General features: G+C 37.1%; 1 protein-coding gene across 6 annotated transcripts in view; it reads left to right on the plus strand.

The window, feature by feature from the left end:
• Positions 1-17,843, plus strand: part of NEBL (nebulette) — a 252,787-nt gene that overhangs the window by 190,704 nt on the left and 44,240 nt on the right. For 4 of the 6 annotated variants that reach the window (XM_085050561.1, XM_085050559.1, XM_085050560.1 and 1 more), the window contains 8 exons: positions 3,203-3,310; positions 4,837-4,941; positions 9,578-9,685; positions 10,643-10,753; positions 13,422-13,532; positions 14,471-14,581; positions 15,231-15,341; positions 16,215-16,319. The exons of the other annotated variants lie outside the window; for them this stretch is intronic. In XM_085050561.1, coding sequence (XP_084906687.1) covers positions 3,203-3,310; positions 4,837-4,941; positions 9,578-9,685; positions 10,643-10,753; positions 13,422-13,532; positions 14,471-14,581; positions 15,231-15,341; positions 16,215-16,319 — 870 coding nt within the window. The remainder of the gene's footprint in view (positions 1-3,202; positions 3,311-4,836; positions 4,942-9,577; positions 9,686-10,642; positions 10,754-13,421; positions 13,533-14,470; positions 14,582-15,230; positions 15,342-16,214; positions 16,320-17,843) is intronic. 6 annotated transcript variants of the gene reach the window in all.

A 17,843-nucleotide genomic window follows, 5' to 3' on the forward strand; every position in this document is an offset into this window, starting at 1 on the left:
AGCTGCAAGTGTCTGCTTCATCCTGGGATCCCAGTGGTTGAATGATTCAATTTTTGTAGTTTCTTTGTAAATCTGAACAGTGGGTGATGTCATCCACTTCTGAAACTGAACACTCCCTGTGTGAACAGCTTTGAACTACAGATTTGATTTAGGAATGTTGCTGCTAAGCTTCAAAAGACACTGCTCTGTCCAGCTGCAATTCTGACTTTTATAGGTTTCGTGCAAGGCCGATGAGAAGTTTGTTTATCCAGGCCTTATTTAATTCCAGTTTGGTTTTTCAGGGATGTTATTGTGCTAAAAGCCTGCAGTCTGCTCTTTCTTTAGCAGTCTTTAGAGAGCAACTTCCATGCATTTCTTTTAAATTAACCCCCACTATCTAATCTCTAAAAAAAATAAACAAACTGAAGACCTTCATAAAGATGGTAAATAAGTAACCATCCTTTTAAGCCGTCATTAAAGTAAAGCTCTTGGTTAATGATGAAATTTGTAGATGAGTGTCCACTAACAGCTGTCAGTTCTACTCCCACTTGTTTGCTCTTCCACTGTATTATAGCCTTGCTAAGACCTTTCCCCTTCAGATGGTTTAGAAATTATATGAGGTATTTTTCTTCCTTGTTTTTATTCAGAACCCTTTCTCTCAGGCATGTTTTTCCTCTTTAAACTGCAATTCATAACTTCACACTGTTCAAAAGAAGGATGAATACTGTGTACTTTCCTTCACCGTGACTCATCTATGGGCTTGCTCTTCTTTCTTCACCCTCTCCCACCCCACGCTTCCTTTCAAAAGGGAGAAGGAGCCAGGAAAATGTTGATAAAAGAGGAAGTGTATGTCTGTGTAACTTTCAGTGCAACAAATCCCCTTATGACAGGTCGGTTAAATGACTGCTGGAAGTGCTCTGGAGACACTGCCAGGGCTGTCTGATATTACTGTGTGTGCTCTGCTCTGCCCCAGAGCGAAGCGGGAGCGAAGGCAGTGAGCCGAGCAGCCAGAGGAGGCAGCAGGGCTGGAGCTGTGAGACAGCTCTGCTGCAACCACAGATTTACAGTCACGTTGGCTGGGGGACTCCTTAAATTTGGGACCCTCATGCACATCAGCATCAGGACACAGAGCCCTGTGAAGTCTGGGTTCACTGGTCACTGCTCTGTCCTTCAGTGGCAGCAATGTGATCTGAAGAGACACTAAAGAGGATCTACTACTAGAACCTCTAGATTGAAATGTATTGCTAAGAAAATGTTTAAATGATAGCATGAAATGGCTGCAGCTGGACGATGCCAAGCCAGTTGTGAGAAGAGGTCCCTTTAGCATCGATGCTTTCCAACTTAACAAGAATTTCAAGTACCATGCTGTGCATTCGGCCTGTGTGTTGTGTTTGTGGCCATTTGTTGGCTGGGCAGAAGGCAGCCCAGCAGTAGTTGAATATTTAAAGTCTTAGCTTGGTGTTGTTATGATGTGGGTAAAGGAATAAAAGACAATTTTGCTCACCCTGCTGACTTGATCTCTGGCTTTTTGAATGACATTGCAGCACTGCCTGATTTTCATTAGAAAGCAAGTTTTGGATACACCTTTTAAGAGAGAAGAGCTCTCTGATTTATTCCTGCACTGCTCATACAGAGGATGGATTTGCCTTTGTCTTTGTATTCAGAGATATGCTTTTGCACTTGATCCAATGCCAAGGCAAATATCAAACAATATAAACCAGATGAATCTACCAGAAGGCAATAGATACTCTTCCACTGTTAGTGGGCAAGATTATGAAGTTCATCATGTGTTCAGATAAAGTTTCTCTTTAAAAGTAACAATGTCTTAGAATTTCCTTACTTAGAAAGATTTACCTAAGTTCTGGAATCATAATGTAGTGCTTGAATATAAACAGCTATTTTCTGTTTGTGTGGTGTAGTTTTGGTTTCTTGTTATCCTCATTAATGAAATAGTGGGCATTGTGGCTAAAGATAATGAGGTTATGTAAGCTAAATCATGTTGAGGGTCTTTTGAGGCAAGGAAGAACTGAAAAGGAAAAAAAAATTCTTCCCACAACTAAAGTGGAGAAAAAAAAAGAATTTGAAGATTGTTTGAAGTGGCTTAACCACTTTATCAGACATTCATGTGGGAATAGAGAAAAAAGGAGTAGGGAAAAATCCACGTATTTATTTAGTGCGGAGCGTGGTAAATTGTAATGGATGCTGCATAGGCTCAGATATCAGGTGTCTGACTAACATTCATGAAAGCAGCATAATTCAGATTGAACTTTATTCTCCTCCATTATGTCCAGCTGTTGGAAAGAAGCAGACGTGTGCAGAGGCTCCAGATGTTTGATGATCACTCCCAAAGGCAGCAAAGGACGGAGATATACTGTTGAATTTAATATTTTCAGATTCTGAATTCAGTTCTTCAGCATGTTTTATAGAATTTTTGTGATGCATTTACTTTTAATGCCATTGTCTCAATATTTATATATTGCTTGTTTCCTTTTACATGTGTTGTCATTCCCCCTTTTCATTTTGAACAGGAAGAAAATACAGTGAAATTGATGGCAGGCAGTCATTTAATTATGCTTTCTAGCACTGTAATGAGGTGGGCATTGTCCCCAAGAAAGGACCGTACTACAGAGAGATTCCTCAGTGTCTCTTGGGAAATTTCTGGCAGAATTAAAAATAGATCTGGCAGTTCTGGTGTCAGTCTAGCATAGTGCGAGTGACATGTGGACCTAGTGCTGGGAAGTTTGATCCTGATTTTCAGCCACTTCTAAGTGGTTGAAAAATTTACAAGTGATTTGTTTTACAGATTTTATAACTTATTGATCTTAGAATGTCTTTTTAAAACCACAATTTTAATGTTAATTATGAATTGAATGATTCTCAGTGAATTTTATTGCTAGTCAAATTATTATTGCTGGTCAAACACTTGTATTTTGCTTACTTGTTTGAGTCATATGATTTTGTTTCTATTTTCTTTTTATAAATCCTTCAGCACCAGTAATCACATATGACAATCTTATAATTTTAGTAAAATTCAGAAACATAAAATGTAATTTGAAACCAACGCAAGACTGTCACAAGTGTGGGAAAACTGAGCTTCTTTAAACTTTGTTTAAAGATTTATGAATAAAGCAATTGCATTTAATAAGCTTCTTTGTAGTCTGAATTCTCTGTGCCTTTTTTAAGTGCTACATATTAATATTAGTCATGTTTGTTCTGGTGAAAGGTGAAATACAAAGAGCAGTTCAGTAAGGAAATGAAGAATCACCAGTACAATCCTCTAGACAGTGCTTCCTTCAAGCAAGCACAGATTGCATCCACCTTGGCAAGTAATGTAAGTTAATTGGCTTTGGATTTTACATGCATTTACATCCTGAAAAACGTAACATTTGTTCACAAGTAGAATTACTTTTTTCATCTTACGGATTACTCTGAGTTACAGTCTCTGCCATTTAGCATGTAGAAAGTACCCCATGTTATCCATTTCTTCCTCTGCTTCTGACAGAGGGCCTGCAGAGTTTTTCATAACCATTTTAGATAAGATTCATCTTGCTTAATTTTGTGTGTGAAAAGGTTTGACTGCTTACTTGCAGCTCATGGCCTTGTACTTGGTCCCCTTTTATTCGGGAGAGAAATAAACAGGTCTAGAGGGCAATTCTTCTCAGCTGGTAGAGATGCCTGTCCTTAGAGGAGCAAAGTAATGGCACCTCTCCAATGGTTGTAGAAGGAGGTTAAACGAGATTTCAGATTTGGATGTCTGTGTTTTAGACTTCATTCTCCTGGTTGATCTTCTCAATGTTACTACAAAATGCAGTGGTCACCAGATTAGGCAATGGGTGTCTGCTGCTGGAGCCAGAATGGAAAAAACATCTATATTGAGAATTATGTATTATCGATGATGCTCTTGGGATGATATATTTAAAAGTGTGTCTAATGCTAAAAATGTGAGCTCTTCTTTGAGGCTGTGATCCCTGATAGCCAAAAGACAAGCCTTCCTGTTGTAGTCCAGCATTTCCATAGTGTGGGGCTCCATGCAACAGGAACAGGAAAGACTGGCTCTGGGAAGGGTACAGAAGATTATGTAATTATTTCCAGAATCTAAATGTGTAGCAAAGAGTTAGTTGAAATAGTTATTATTGTAAGAAATGGAGAAACTGAAGTGAAGAACACAATACATATGTGTGGATGACTAAAGGTATTAGTTTAAAATATTTGTCACTCAAGGTAGGTAAGGTATCTAGTTTTCTTCCTGTAAAGTTGGGCATCCAGCTCTCAGAAGATGGAAAATCCTACTGTAGGCTGATAGGAATTATCTTCTGCTGCTTCATTAAGTGACTATCTTTTGCCTTAGGTCACCATATTGCTTATATTTGCTGAAAGCAATCTGTATTAGACAAAATATCCAAGAGCACTTCCCTTTAACTGCTGTATATCAAACTTTTGAATTGGAGAGTGAGTGTAATTCCTGAAGCAGGGGAAAAGAATTAGAATTAAAGGTGTTTAAAATGAATGGACCCAAGGTATTGAAGAAGATACTCTTGATTTAAGTGGATGGTGGGAGGGGAGGGGAGAGGAAAAAAGAAAAGTATTGATTCTAGTCTGAAAAGTGTTCCAGAGTGTGAGTTTGTTGTAAGTGTCCTTTTTTTTGGAGGAAAAGTTTGAGTAGTTCCAAGTACTCAGCAGAATGAGTCCTGTATTTTTTCCTTTTCTTTGAAATAATAGTAGACGACCACCATCTAGTGGCTGCGAGAGATTGTTCAGGCAAGAACTTAATGCTTTTTCTGGATGGTCATACTGTAATAGAGAGCTGTGAATTATTTTATTAATCTTTAGTTTGCATAACCTGATTTCTCTTTCCAGGTGAACTACAAGAAAGATTTGGAAAGCCTACATGATCCAGCGTCTTATCTACCAAACCTGCTGCATTTAAACCATGCTTTAAATATCAGCAAAACACAGAGTGATGTAAGTGCCTTTTTAGGAGTGACCTGAAAAACAAATCTTGTAAGGAATATACTATGTACAGTCACCGTAGGAAACACATTTTTGGTACTTGCGTCATGGTCTCATATGTAGTAGGCAATAGCATTGTAACCATAGTGGATGAGGGGTGTAGTGAAGAAAAAATATGTTTTTAGGAAGACATATTTCAGTTGTTAGAGCAGATAATATATACTGTGGAAGAATCACACAAACTTCTGATGTTGAGTGTTTCTTCTCATACGTCTGAAATGTTGTCTGTTTTTTCCCTTGTTCTAAGATCTAAAATACTTCTTTCCTTGCAAATCTCATTTTGACTAAGATTTTGCCTTCATCTGCAAGTCTTTGTAGAAGTGACAATTAGGCTGAATTAATATTTGGATTTTTTTCATGAACAACCTCTCAAGTGCTCAAGCTCAGAACCTTTGGGCTTCTGTGTCTAAACTTTTTTCCCTCCTGAGTCTTCCTACACTGGGTCAGACAATAGGCACATGCATCATTCTGCCACACAGCAGGACATGCCCCTTGATGGGGCTGATGGTCTGACATATGATCATGGTGGGGGCTGAAATAGGAAGGAAGAGCTTGGAAACCCCTGATTTCCGTGCCATGATGAAGGTTCTTTCCCACTCCAGGAGTGCCCATGCTGCATGCGTGGTGCCTGTAGGCTGGTTAGCTGCATCTGTCAGCTTTACTCCAGAAACCACAACAGGGCTGCAGAATGCTGTGGAGAGGCATGAGTGAGTGGGTGGTGTTGGGAAGGAAGGTTGCTCCATGGTTGGCAGGAGTTGAGTGTTTCAGGGACAATTAAGTTGAATGAGTAGGGGCATACTGGGTCGTCTTCTGAGATGTCTAAAATAATGCTGCCTTATGTCTAAAATAATCAAAATAGTCTGTCTCTACTTGATTTTTGTGTTGGTTTTTGGAGAATTGAAGCTTGCTTTTTGTCTGCGTCACTTGATACATGAAGATAACACTGACTATCCCCTTTTATATGAGTAATAAATGAGTTGGAATCTCTCTCTTCCTGCATTCTTCATGTGTGTTTTGGCCCAAAAATAGTTTCCTTCTAAGTGCAAGGTTTCCTTCTAAGTGTAAGGTAAGATTGGCAGTCTTTTTGCTGATTAAATGAACACCCTCAGAATGATAAGCAATCAGTTTATCATCTTATCGCTACGGGGATAGAAACCTTGACTTTCCCTTAAGGCAGATCACATCTTGCAAAATGTATTTTTTTTCTTTTGTCCTGGAGAGGTTGATTCATAATGTCCATGTGCTCGTCTGAGGACTCTCTTAATACAAAGTCTCTGATTTTTGTGTTGTCCAGATGCTGGTTTTTGCTATATGCTATATTTGCTATATGCAGGAAGAAAAATGCTTTGCCAGTCCCTGAGCTCTCCACTAAATATTTATCTTTTACAGAAATCCCATTTTCACAATCCCTCTCAGATTTGACCTCCCCACATCATGACTTTTAAATAAAACAGTTTATTCTTCTGCCTTTCTCCCTGCTTTTCCAACACATTTCGTGTGTTCTCCTTGTCTCACCACAGCTCCTACCAAATCTGTCTTGTAATCTGCTACCATTGTACTAAACAGTCTTCCTGACTTCTCTGTGTTAACTGATTTCCAAAGACTGATTTCATGGTCTGTTTTGTTTTTCCTTCTGAAACACAGAGCTGCTTGCTAACTTCCCAGTTTTGCTGTTTCCTGCAGTATACATTTCTCCATTGAACTTTATACTTCTCATTATCTTTTGCATAACATAGCAACATCTGCACCAGTGCGACAGATTGAAACCTGTATGGTTAATTAAACTCATAAACTAATATGGCTGATTGAATGAATGGGTTTGCTGATTGACCTAGAGCATAGAAGTGTGTGCAACTTTATGAAGCACTTACACTATAATATCAGTGCAAGGCTGTCATACAAGTTCCATGGGAATAAATTCCAACTGTTGAGAGGAAAGCTTGATGGGCATCTTTTGACACAAATAGACTGATTTTGACAGGTCAAACTCATCCTGGTGTTATTACTTTGATGAGGAAGAAAATTACAAGGTGGGATTCCCCCTTCATGTGGTATTTCCTGGTTTCAGTTGGGATGGAGGTAATTCTCTTCCTAGTAGCTGGTACAGTGCTGTGTTTTGGATTTAGGGTGGAAACAATGTTGATAACACTCTGATGGTTTGGTTGTTGCTGAGCAGGGCTTACAGTAAGTCAAGAATTTTTCAGCTTCTCATGCAGCCCTGCCACTGTGGTGGGTGGGGGTACATGAGAAGCTGGGAGAGGACAAAGCCAGGACAGCTGACCCAAACTAGCCAAAGAGATATTCCACACCATACAGTGTCATTCTCAGTACATAAAGTAGGGAGAAGTTAGCCAGGAGTCCTGCTTGGGGGCAGGCTGAGCATTGATAGGTTGGTCGTGAGTGATTTTTTTTCATTTGCATCCCTTGTTTTTTTCTTGAGCTTTATTTCTCTCTCTTCTTGGTATTTTAATTTTATTACTGTTTATTATTATGGTTATTATTATTATTACTACTACTATTACTACTATTACTATGAAAGTTTATTTTATTTAAAATATTAAACTGTTCTTATCTCAAACCACAAGTTTTCTCACTTTTACCCTTCTGATTCTCTTCCCCATCCCACTGGGGTAAAGTGTGTGAGCAGCTGTGCGGGGCTTACTTGCTGGCTGTGGTTAAACCATGACAGGTATATATGTAATTCTGGCATGAACTATGGAGACATACAATTTAACACTTTGATGTATGTATAACAGCTAGTTTAATGTTTTTCACATTTTAAATCCATTCCTATTGTAGAGACTTGTATATACCAATGAAATACAGTCAAAAAAGGGAAACTTTGATGTATTTCATTTTATGGAACAGGGTGAATAAACAGAACTTAAGAGACTGAATCTGGTGCTTGTAGTTTAGCTTAATATAGAAAAAGATTATGAGATCTACCTAATTTGATTTTAAAGAATTTAAAAAAAATTTTGTTCCATTAGCTGAGGAATGGAGTAAAAGTATGATCTCAGTATCTGTAGATGGAGGTGATTTTCATTCCTTTCCACCACAGAAGTGATTTTGTTGTGTGACATTTATAATTCTTTCCACTAGGAGGCAAACCCAGACCATCATATGTGTTCCTTTGCACTTCAAATGTAAATAATACTGTTTATTTCCTTTTGAACATAAACATTCAACTTTTAGATTACCAGGACGACCATTTTCTCTAGGAATGTACAAAAGTTATTTTTTGTCATATACTTTTTTTTCTTAAAATTTCATCACAACATATTAAATTCAAATTTGACAGAGCTCCCCAGTTGGTAGAACTAAAATATAGTTTCTTCTATGCTTTTTCTTTCATAGCTATTTTAAATCGTATTTAAATTCCAAAATCTTTTGGATTTTGTCTGTGAAAACATTCTTGGAATTTTTTTTTGTTTCAGTATCAATTTAAGCAATAATTTAAGCAAAGAAAGTGTTTCTATCATTTCAGCCCAGACATCACAGAACAAACCCATCTCAAAGAAAATGTGGTGCTTCAAAGTCAGATGTACACAGCCACAAACAAGCACATCTTGCAAAGAGAAAAATGCAGCATTTTGACAGTGACTAAATCATGCACAAAACCACATGATAGATTACAGTGATGTACAGTGCATATTCAATCAGAAGCACCCCATGAGGAGAGAGGAGAGTGTTTTTGCAGGACCCAAGCCTAATGCAGAAGCCTGACAGGGAAAGAGAAATTCAGACATCATTATTTTTGAAGAGACATATAAATAAAAATTACTCATTACAAATGTAATATTTTGATTTGTAGCTATTTGCTTTCCTTTAAGGCTTGTGTAGACTATTCCATCATACCCCACACTGGCTGATGGAGATAAGTAACATGTTTGCCAGTCTTAATCAAAAGACTGTGAATGAATGGGTTCAGAAGGTTTCTCCAGCTTTCCAAACAAAGTGTATTTGCTTTGTGAGTTAGCATAAAGGTATAAGTTGATGTCTTAACCCTGTGTCCTTCAGCGTGATTTTGCTGCTAGCTTTAAGGTCATAGTCCCTGGGAGCTGTGAGGGAAATGTTGCTGCGAGACTTGACCCTACTGAGGCAGTAGTTTTCCTTCCCTTCTCCCTCCCACAGCTACAAACAAATGTATGTTTGAGAATGGTGCTCCTGACCATGAAACAAAGACCTGTGGGGCTTGGCTGTGAAAAAGATTTTGTTGTTACAGTAAATGTGTTGTTTTATGGAAACATAGCAGGGAATCCTATTAAAAACTGCCAGCTGTTCAGACATAGGTAATTTGGCCAAAATCATGCAATTAGTTTAAGGATTGTGATTGATGCTCCTCGTTCCTGCTGTCTTCAAAGTTCACAATTTCTACATCTGAATTTTGTAGAAAAGGACTAAATGACTCCAGAAAATACTACCTTGTCCAACTGCCCTAGTTCTCCAACAGTTTAAGTTTGGGAGGAATCTTCCAAGTCAAAACATCTAAGGAGTATGGCTAAGACAGGATTTGTTTCTTGCCGAGGCAACCAATCAAATCTCATATTCTCTCAGCTGTTAACAGACTTTATTTTAATTTTTCTAGGTCAAGTACAAAGAAAATTATGAAAAATCTAAAGGCAGATCACTGCTGGAGTTTGTGGATACACCAATGTATCAAGTTTCAAAGGAGGCTCAAAAGATGCAAAGCGATGTAAGTAAAAATGTGTTTTTGAATAAGTGAAATTTAGATCAACAGAGAGGTTAACAGACATCTTGTACTCAGGTTAAGAAAATGTACAAAGCAAAGAGTAAATGGAGGATATGGTAGAATTATACTGAGTAGTTCTCTCTGCTATTCTGTAGCTCAGTTCTTCCTGTGATTTTGCTTTTTTCTAAAAAGGCCATTGGTGCTAACACTAGACAGAGATTCTATGTCCCATCATTTAATTAAGAAGCTCAAGCGGTCATCTAGATCAGAGAGTAATAATTTTTTAAAATTTACCCTTTCATTTCATCTTTAGGGAGGGATGGTTCTCATGTGGGAGCAAGTGAAGCCATAAAACCCAGTCCAACCCCATGATTTAACTGAAACATACTCCTGCCTGTCCAGCCTGGGAAACTCATCAAGGGGGAACGACTGTTCCCAGGCTCCAGAGCAGCACTGGCTCTCCTATATCAGGCCATGTTTTCTAAATTTTTTTGGAAAAAAACTTCAAATGATGGAGATTTTGTGACCTCCCAGACAATCTAGTCCAGCACTTTACCATCCATCCTAAGTGAGATGGATGCACCTCTGTCCCCATGCTGCAGTTTGATTCCATTAGGTTTGCTGTGTCATGGAAAACAGATGATCTCAGCCTCTTGGTAGAAAGTTTAATGAGTTTCAAACCATTACCTTGTGTGCCATTTGTCTTCTCTTTTCTCTACCAAGCAAACTGTTTCTTTCATAGATCAGGTTCAACATTCTCTTTGGACATACTGTACACATATTTTTCTCTAGATTGTTTGTATAAATAATATAGATAATGAAATGAGTAATGAAGTTGCTTATTAATGTGATAACTAATTTATGGCAGGGCTAATTTCTGGGTCTATTTAAAATGTCTCTTCTGAAATAAGCTTGGAATTGCATATGTACCTACCACTAATTGTTTGGTTTGCAATATAGAAAATGTATCGCAAAGAGTTTGAAGAAGGGATCAAGGGAAGACCCTCACTGGATTTAGACAAGACCCCAGAGTTCTTGCATATAAAACAAGTCACTAATCTTCTGAAAGAGGTAAAGTATTTTTATTTATTTTTTCTGTTGTTAAGTTGTAAATATTATCAGCAATAAGTAGCATCACTACAACCTGCTGAGTGCTGACTAATTTAAAATTTTTTTCTTAGCTAAATAGAAGTTACTTTATGAGTAAAAATTGTGTAACATTATTTTGTATACTGAATAGTCCTGTAGTAAGGAAATTATAAAGCTCAGCACATCTGAACCAGAATACGAGTTTTCTTTTCAGATAGATAAAGGGGTGGAAAGAAAGATTTCCATTGGTGTCCAAATGGCAGTTTTTCCTCTTTGAGTAATTATTTCACATTAATGATAGTCTGTTGGGGTTCTAGGGATGCCTTAAACTGCATAGAGTTATTTACAACTAATTTAATTGAAATAATTATCTATCATACATGTTATGTATAAAAAGAAGACCGAAAATCCGTAATACAGCTGTCATATTACACAATTTCTTTAAGTCCATTTTGTTAGGAGGTACAGGTTTTCTGTATGCCCACACTTTCTTCAAGATTTGTGAAATATTCTTCAGTTCTATGTGTCACTACAAATGAAATAATTTCTTTTCCACAACTGGGAATCTTTCCACCTTCAGTATTTTTATATTGTTGTTTAAAACTGGTTTCATGTTAGGATTTGAGTATTGGTTGGTTCTGTAGATTATAGTCACTATTTGATCAAATTTAGAAGAGCTAGAACTGCTAGAAGAGAAGAGCAGTGCTGCTAGATATCCTGCTGTTGAATCTGGGAACCAACAATACCTTGTTTGCATTTATGGTATGAAGAACTGTTGTTTTTTCTTTTGCCAAAACAAATAAAGCATGTTAGAATTAAAAGCCCTTGAACTTTGTTCCTTTCCTTGTTCTGTCTACAACTTATCCCAGTCTATGCTAGATTTCATATGATTAAAGAAAACAACTTCTTTAAAAATATTTCTTTATTATTCATCCTCTAACAACTAATTTATTCTGATAAGCCTGACAGTCAGGTAGGCAAGTCTCAAGCTAGGTCTATTTTGTGCAGTAGCTTTCTGTGTTACATCTCATATGTACCTTCTCACCAGGGAAAAATGCAAATAAAGTCATTTCATTTGGTTAATCTCACTGCTTGCTGAATGCCCAAAGAAGTGGGTACTGTATGCATAGTTGCACACCTAACGTGCTCTAAATGTTCATATTTGAAAATTTTGATGTAGTTCCCCTCCTTAGTGCTATATGCATTAAGATGTTCCCTAATTCTGACTTCCTCAAGTTTATGCCTCCTTATTTAGGGAGTAAACCATGCCTGTAAGTCAAAGGGAAAGAAAATGAGAAAATGAAAGTGGTATTCTAATGCATAACTGCATGAATTTTGTATGATTTTATATCCATATTCAAGGAACATACTCCAAATCCAAAGATTACCTAGGTCAAATTAATTATTATCTTCCATGATTCAGAAAAATTATGTATTTCTTCATAGTCAAGGATGTAGCTCAATGTTTTGCCCTGAAGGTTCATAATAAACTTTCAGAAGATACTGCATGAAGCAAGAAGAAAAATGCGGAATTACTTAATAATAAATTAGTTGTTCAATTACATTTTTTCTTAACCCAAATGTCAGCTGTGTTCCAGCTTATTCTGTTGCCCTCCAACTGTAGAGAATTCTGCAAATATTACACATTTTGTAACAATATGAACCTCCTTCTCTGGGACTACATTCACAACTCCTTCAGAAGAGATAGCTGAATCAAATAGCTCTAACTTAGAAGAAATTGTTTCCTAATTGTTGTAGGACATGCTTCTGATGATCAAGAGAAGCTTCTTTAAAAATATCTGGTTTCCTTTTATTTAAATAAAGAGCTTTATAGGGAGATAAAGGTGCTCCCTGCTGCTTATGAAATTTAGTATGTAATTAGGAGTATTAATTCATGTCTCTGTAAATCCTTCTGATAAATATTTTGTGTAATGTTCTAGCTTCTTTGCGTAAAAAAAACTAACCCTCATCTGGAGATGGGAAGAGTAATTAAAAATCCTTACAAAACTTAAAGATCTTGAACTTCAATAGGCTTGCATCAGCTCTCTAGCAGGTGGGAAGGGCAAGAAGAACCAAATGTCTATGGGCAGGTTCTAGTGTGCTTTGAATTTTTTACTGAACATTTGAGTACTCTGGAGGCTGCAGTTGCTGAATGTTGATAGATCATATCAGTCTAGGAGGCACAGGAGTGATATGATAGGAATATTGCATCTACATTTTAATTTATCAAGAGGTTGTTTTAACAGGTCCTAGTATGATGTTTAGGGAATCCATCCTGATTGGGATGCCATTAATGGAACAGAGGTAAAAACTACAGCACAGCATATCCTGGTCTGCAGAAAGAAAATGCTACTGCAGTTCAAATGCCTGGTTAGCTGGTTTTCCAGAGCACAACAAAATAGATGACAACACTGAATTATTTTCATTTTTTTAGCATTGTTCCTTTTGATTTCACAATTTCCAGTTCTATTTTAAGTCTGAAATCTGTACTTCAGCTAATTCATATTTCATAGAAGTTTCAAAGAGACTCTTCAGGCATTTAATAAGTGACATTTCTTTTCAAGATCTTGCACAAAATATGAAGAAGTGAAATCGCTCTCTTTTTTTTATTGGGTTTCTTTCTTTTTTTTTTTTTTTTGGTTATTCTTAGAAAGAATATCGAAAAGATTTGGAAGAAGGGATGAAAGGAAAAGGAATGACAGTGTTTGAAGATACACCAGATTTGATTAGAGTGAAAAATGCAGCTCAGATACTAAATGAGGTATGTTATGCTATTCAACAATGAACTATGTAAGTATTGAAGCTAAGGCTATTTATGTTTTGTTTGAAAAATATAGTAAAGTTCTGGATAAAAAAACCAACTTAGGACAAATAATACAGAAGGAGCATTTTAAAATTATATGGATTTACTTCCCCAGGCAGAGATGAACTAGAATCAAAAAAAGGGTGATTACTACTACAGTAGTAGAAAGAGCACTGGCTGAGAATATTTTTTATAAAAAAAAATTATAACTATTGTATACAATATTTCCATATTACTTTTTAATATAATTTGCTGATGAACAAGGAACGTATCCGTGCTTGGATAAGCTGAAAATGAAATATTAATTTTATTTTCAGGTTATTGGTTATTTATAATTTATGTTGTGAGGAAAAAGCAGCAATCACGGATGAGGACTGCCACTTGCCTAATGGCAATGGTTCAGGAAAGACCTATTAAATGAATAAATTACAACTTCCTGATCTGGAAGTTCACTGGAAGCAATCCTGTATGGTATTAAATTTCTAACATGAAGTCTTGTCATAAATAAAATATTTTCTTAAAAGTAAAATGTGTTTCAATTAGGCTGGCACCAAGTACCAACTTATTACACCATGTTCTGCAGAGCACAACTTCCCCTTTACTTTAGAGGATAATTGTAGAAAGCTGTATGGGCTGATTTCCTCCCACCCTCTGCCACATTAAAAATTCATTGGTAGAGGTTTGTACATTTGGTGAATATCTTCCAAAAGTTTTCCTCCAGTAGTTTGTTACGTGTTTCTTCTGGCAACAGCTTGCCAAGAGTCTTGAGAGTTGTGACTCTTAACCTGAGAGTTTTGATTGACTCCAAGTCCTAAATTTCAATGTCTTGTGGAAAAATAATCTACGTGTAACTTTCTGGACTCTGTGAATATAATCTATAAATTCTATTTTCACAGAGGCAATACAAGAAAGACTTGGAAACTGAAATCAAAGGGAGAGGCATGGATGTTGGTCCAGATACACCTGAGATAAGAAGAGCCAAGAAAGCTTCTGAAATTGCAAGCATGGTCAGTACTGTTCCTGGGGAAAGCTTTCCATTTGACAGAATGCAACAAATTATTGTGATTGAGAATTCCAGGTGGTGACTGACCTAGGCAATACCAAAACCACAGATTTCTCCAAATAGCTAATCCATTGAGCTGCAAAGAGTCTGACAGTTGCATAGTCAGTGTAAAGGGGGAAAAGTTAAGACTTCCCAGAACTTACACCTTTCCATCACCTTTTGCAGGCTGTGCTTGTTCCTCATGACCCATGTCTGGCTTGGGATGTGTTTGGTCACTGTGGGCCCTGCTGCTTTTAGGTCTAAATAGCTACTTATTTAGTTAGGGCCAAAGGATAAACAGAGAGATGCTACAGTTTTGTGACCTTGGTCTTACAAAGCAGAGGGAGAAATTCTTATCCACGTGTGTCTGACTGTGGCTGCCAAAAGTGCAAAGACAGGTGGATGTGAAAGGCTTCATCAGATTTGAAGTGAGCAGTCTGTTGAAAGAGTTTCCTAACATGTCAGCAACTACAGCGTAGGTGTTGCATGGAGAGCTTCTGAATCATCAGTTATTTGGTGGTTTATGAATGCTGGGCAGTGAAATTGCACAGATTAAATTTGGAACAACTAAAGAATTTGGCTGTCGGATGTATTTCCAATGCTATTTTTTTCAGAAAGAATACAAGAAAGACTTAGAGAATGAAATTAAAGGAAAGGGAATGGAAGTGGGTACGGACACCCTTGATATACAACGAGCCAAAAAAGCTTCTGAAATTGTTAGCCAGGTGAGTACAGAATTAAATGCTTTAAGATTACTTTGAAAGGAAAACACAATGAGGTGTTAAAACCATAAAATCTCCTTGAACATTCTTAAGCTAAAAAAAGCAAGCAGAGCACAATAAAAATATTAAAGAAATTGAAGAATTTAGTTTTATAGACTGACTAGAATTATCAGAATAGCTTTGAATACAGTATCTACAGAGAGTTGTGGTATTAGTTATGGGTTTTTCTTCAGAAAGAATATAAATATGATATGGAGATTGAAATTATAGGAAGAGGGATGCAAGTTGGTCCATATACTCCAGAAATACAATGGGTCAAAAGGGCTTCAGAAACAGCGAGCCAGTTAGACATAGTCAAGCCTGAATGTTTTAATACTGTGTAACAGTAAGTGCTTGACATACATCGCTCAAAACACTTCTTCTCTAGCTCTATAGAGGCTTTCATACCCATACTAAATTAATTTACATGCAGTAAAATGTCTTAACTGCCTGTTTCTTATTTGTATGTAGGCCTGTTACACCATGTAAATTGAATTTGATGGTTTACATCTACCTAATGCTCTTTTTATGTTATCTAATTACCTAATGTTATGTTACATATGTACTGACAGTGAAGAGAAAATATATGAGGATACAATATGTATGAAGATATCTTATATATAAGGCTATATTATATATATGTATATTAGATATTTTCAGTGTAGGGGACAGTGGTGGGTGTCCCACACAGACAATGATAGCAGCATCATGGAGAAGAGCAGTTTAAGTAAATACTGGACAGGGACGAGGAGGCTCCTTAGCAGTGAACATATTTTGTGCAGTTTGGATATCCTGAGCCCAAAAAGCAGGAAATAGACCTTTAATTTTTTTTTCTAGAAAATGTACAAGGATGAAGCAGAGAAGATGCTCTGTAACTATTCTGCTGTCCCAGACACTCCTGAGATGGAGAGGATAAGAAGTACTCAGAAAAACATCAGTTCAGTGAGTAATAGTGCTTCTCTCTCTCCTCGTAACTTTTCAGATATTTTTCAACTTAAATAGGCTCTCTTGTGCCACAGCATGAAATAGGGAACTTATGAGTAAAAGTCCTTTGAATTTGCATAATTTTCCTGGCAAAAGCTGTATCACTCATTTCTTTCAGTAAAAAAAATACTCAGCTTTTCTAGGTGTGACACTGTTATTTTGAATTTCTAAACCACTTATACCACCTTGCCAAGCCACAGTTATTTTTAAATGAAGATTTTTTTTTCTTTTTCCATCAAGGCCCAGAAAGTACATTATTTAAAAGGAAAAAAAAATCTAAAGCTTCTTACTCTACATATAAAATTTTTCATCTGTTTCCTATCATATGTACTGAGCATCAAGATTGGGGTATAAAATTAGAACAGATCAGGTTTCATAAATATATATAATGATTTTATGTTACACTGGTATATTTTTAAATTTTATGCTAGATTTAAGTTTCAGTTTATCCCTAAATATAAATTATGAGCTTAGATTTCTAAAATTGCCGAGTTTGGGATGTATTAAGTTCCACTTCCTTTTTGGGCCCATTAATGCTGCTGTTTGTAATTCTGCCTTTCCTTGTAGTATAACAGAGAAGAGGAGTAAATTTAGCCTCCAGAACAAAAGGCCAGTTAGTGGCTGTTTTTCATGTCAAAATAACTAATACTAAGAAAGCCAATGATTCGAGAGAAAGGAATATAAGTTACTTAAATATTTTTAGCACTACCTGACACACATGTTCTTTAACTTAGAGATATCCTCAGCTTCACCAGCTCAGAAGTATGAGCTCAGTTAGTTTCTCCCAGAGGTGTTTGCCTACAGCTCTCCTGTACCGCTGAGGCTTCTGCAGGGGAGCAAGAGCATGAGGGGAGAGCAGAGGAGATACCTCTCTGAGCCTGTCCTAGGCTGTGGTCACTCCTGTGACATCTCCAGCCATTACCTGACCTTTCTCTTCCTCTGAATGAGGACAGCCAAAAGCTACATCTTTCGAGCAGGAGCTCTTAACAGTCCCACTGGCCCAGTTTTGCTTCCTGTCATCCAGTTGGCTCCTGGTGTAGAATGCAGCATGGTGTGACAGTGATTATCACCATTTCTTATGGCATTGGTGTCCTAAAAGGCTAGGCTGACACTCTCTGGAGCAGAGGGATCCAAGCTCACCTCTGTGATCTGCTTTCCTCCCTTCTCCAGCCTTTGAGAGCTTTTGATGGAGTCCCCAAGTGTGGACTCAATAACAGTTAGGTACCAGGCTTAATTAAGACAGGTATCACTACTTAATTAAGCCCTGACAAGCCTCTGATGCATCTGAGCCTCTTGCAGCCCCGTAGGCGAGTCTCAGCTTTCAGTGCCAAGGCTGACAATTATCCTTTTTGCTAGTGTTCTAGATAATAATAATAAGAAAAAAAAAAAGTTTTGTCTTTGAGGTGATTTGTATTTGCTTTGTTTTGTGATTGTCCTGTTTTGTTTGTGAACTGGATCCTCCAAATGTAGGAAGGCAGTTTA

Source organism: Lichenostomus cassidix, chromosome 2, assembly GCF_008360975.1.
Source record: "Lichenostomus cassidix isolate B80296 chromosome 2, HeHo_3.0, whole genome shotgun sequence".
Classification (NCBI taxonomy): Eukaryota; Metazoa; Chordata; class Aves; order Passeriformes; family Meliphagidae; genus Lichenostomus; species Lichenostomus cassidix.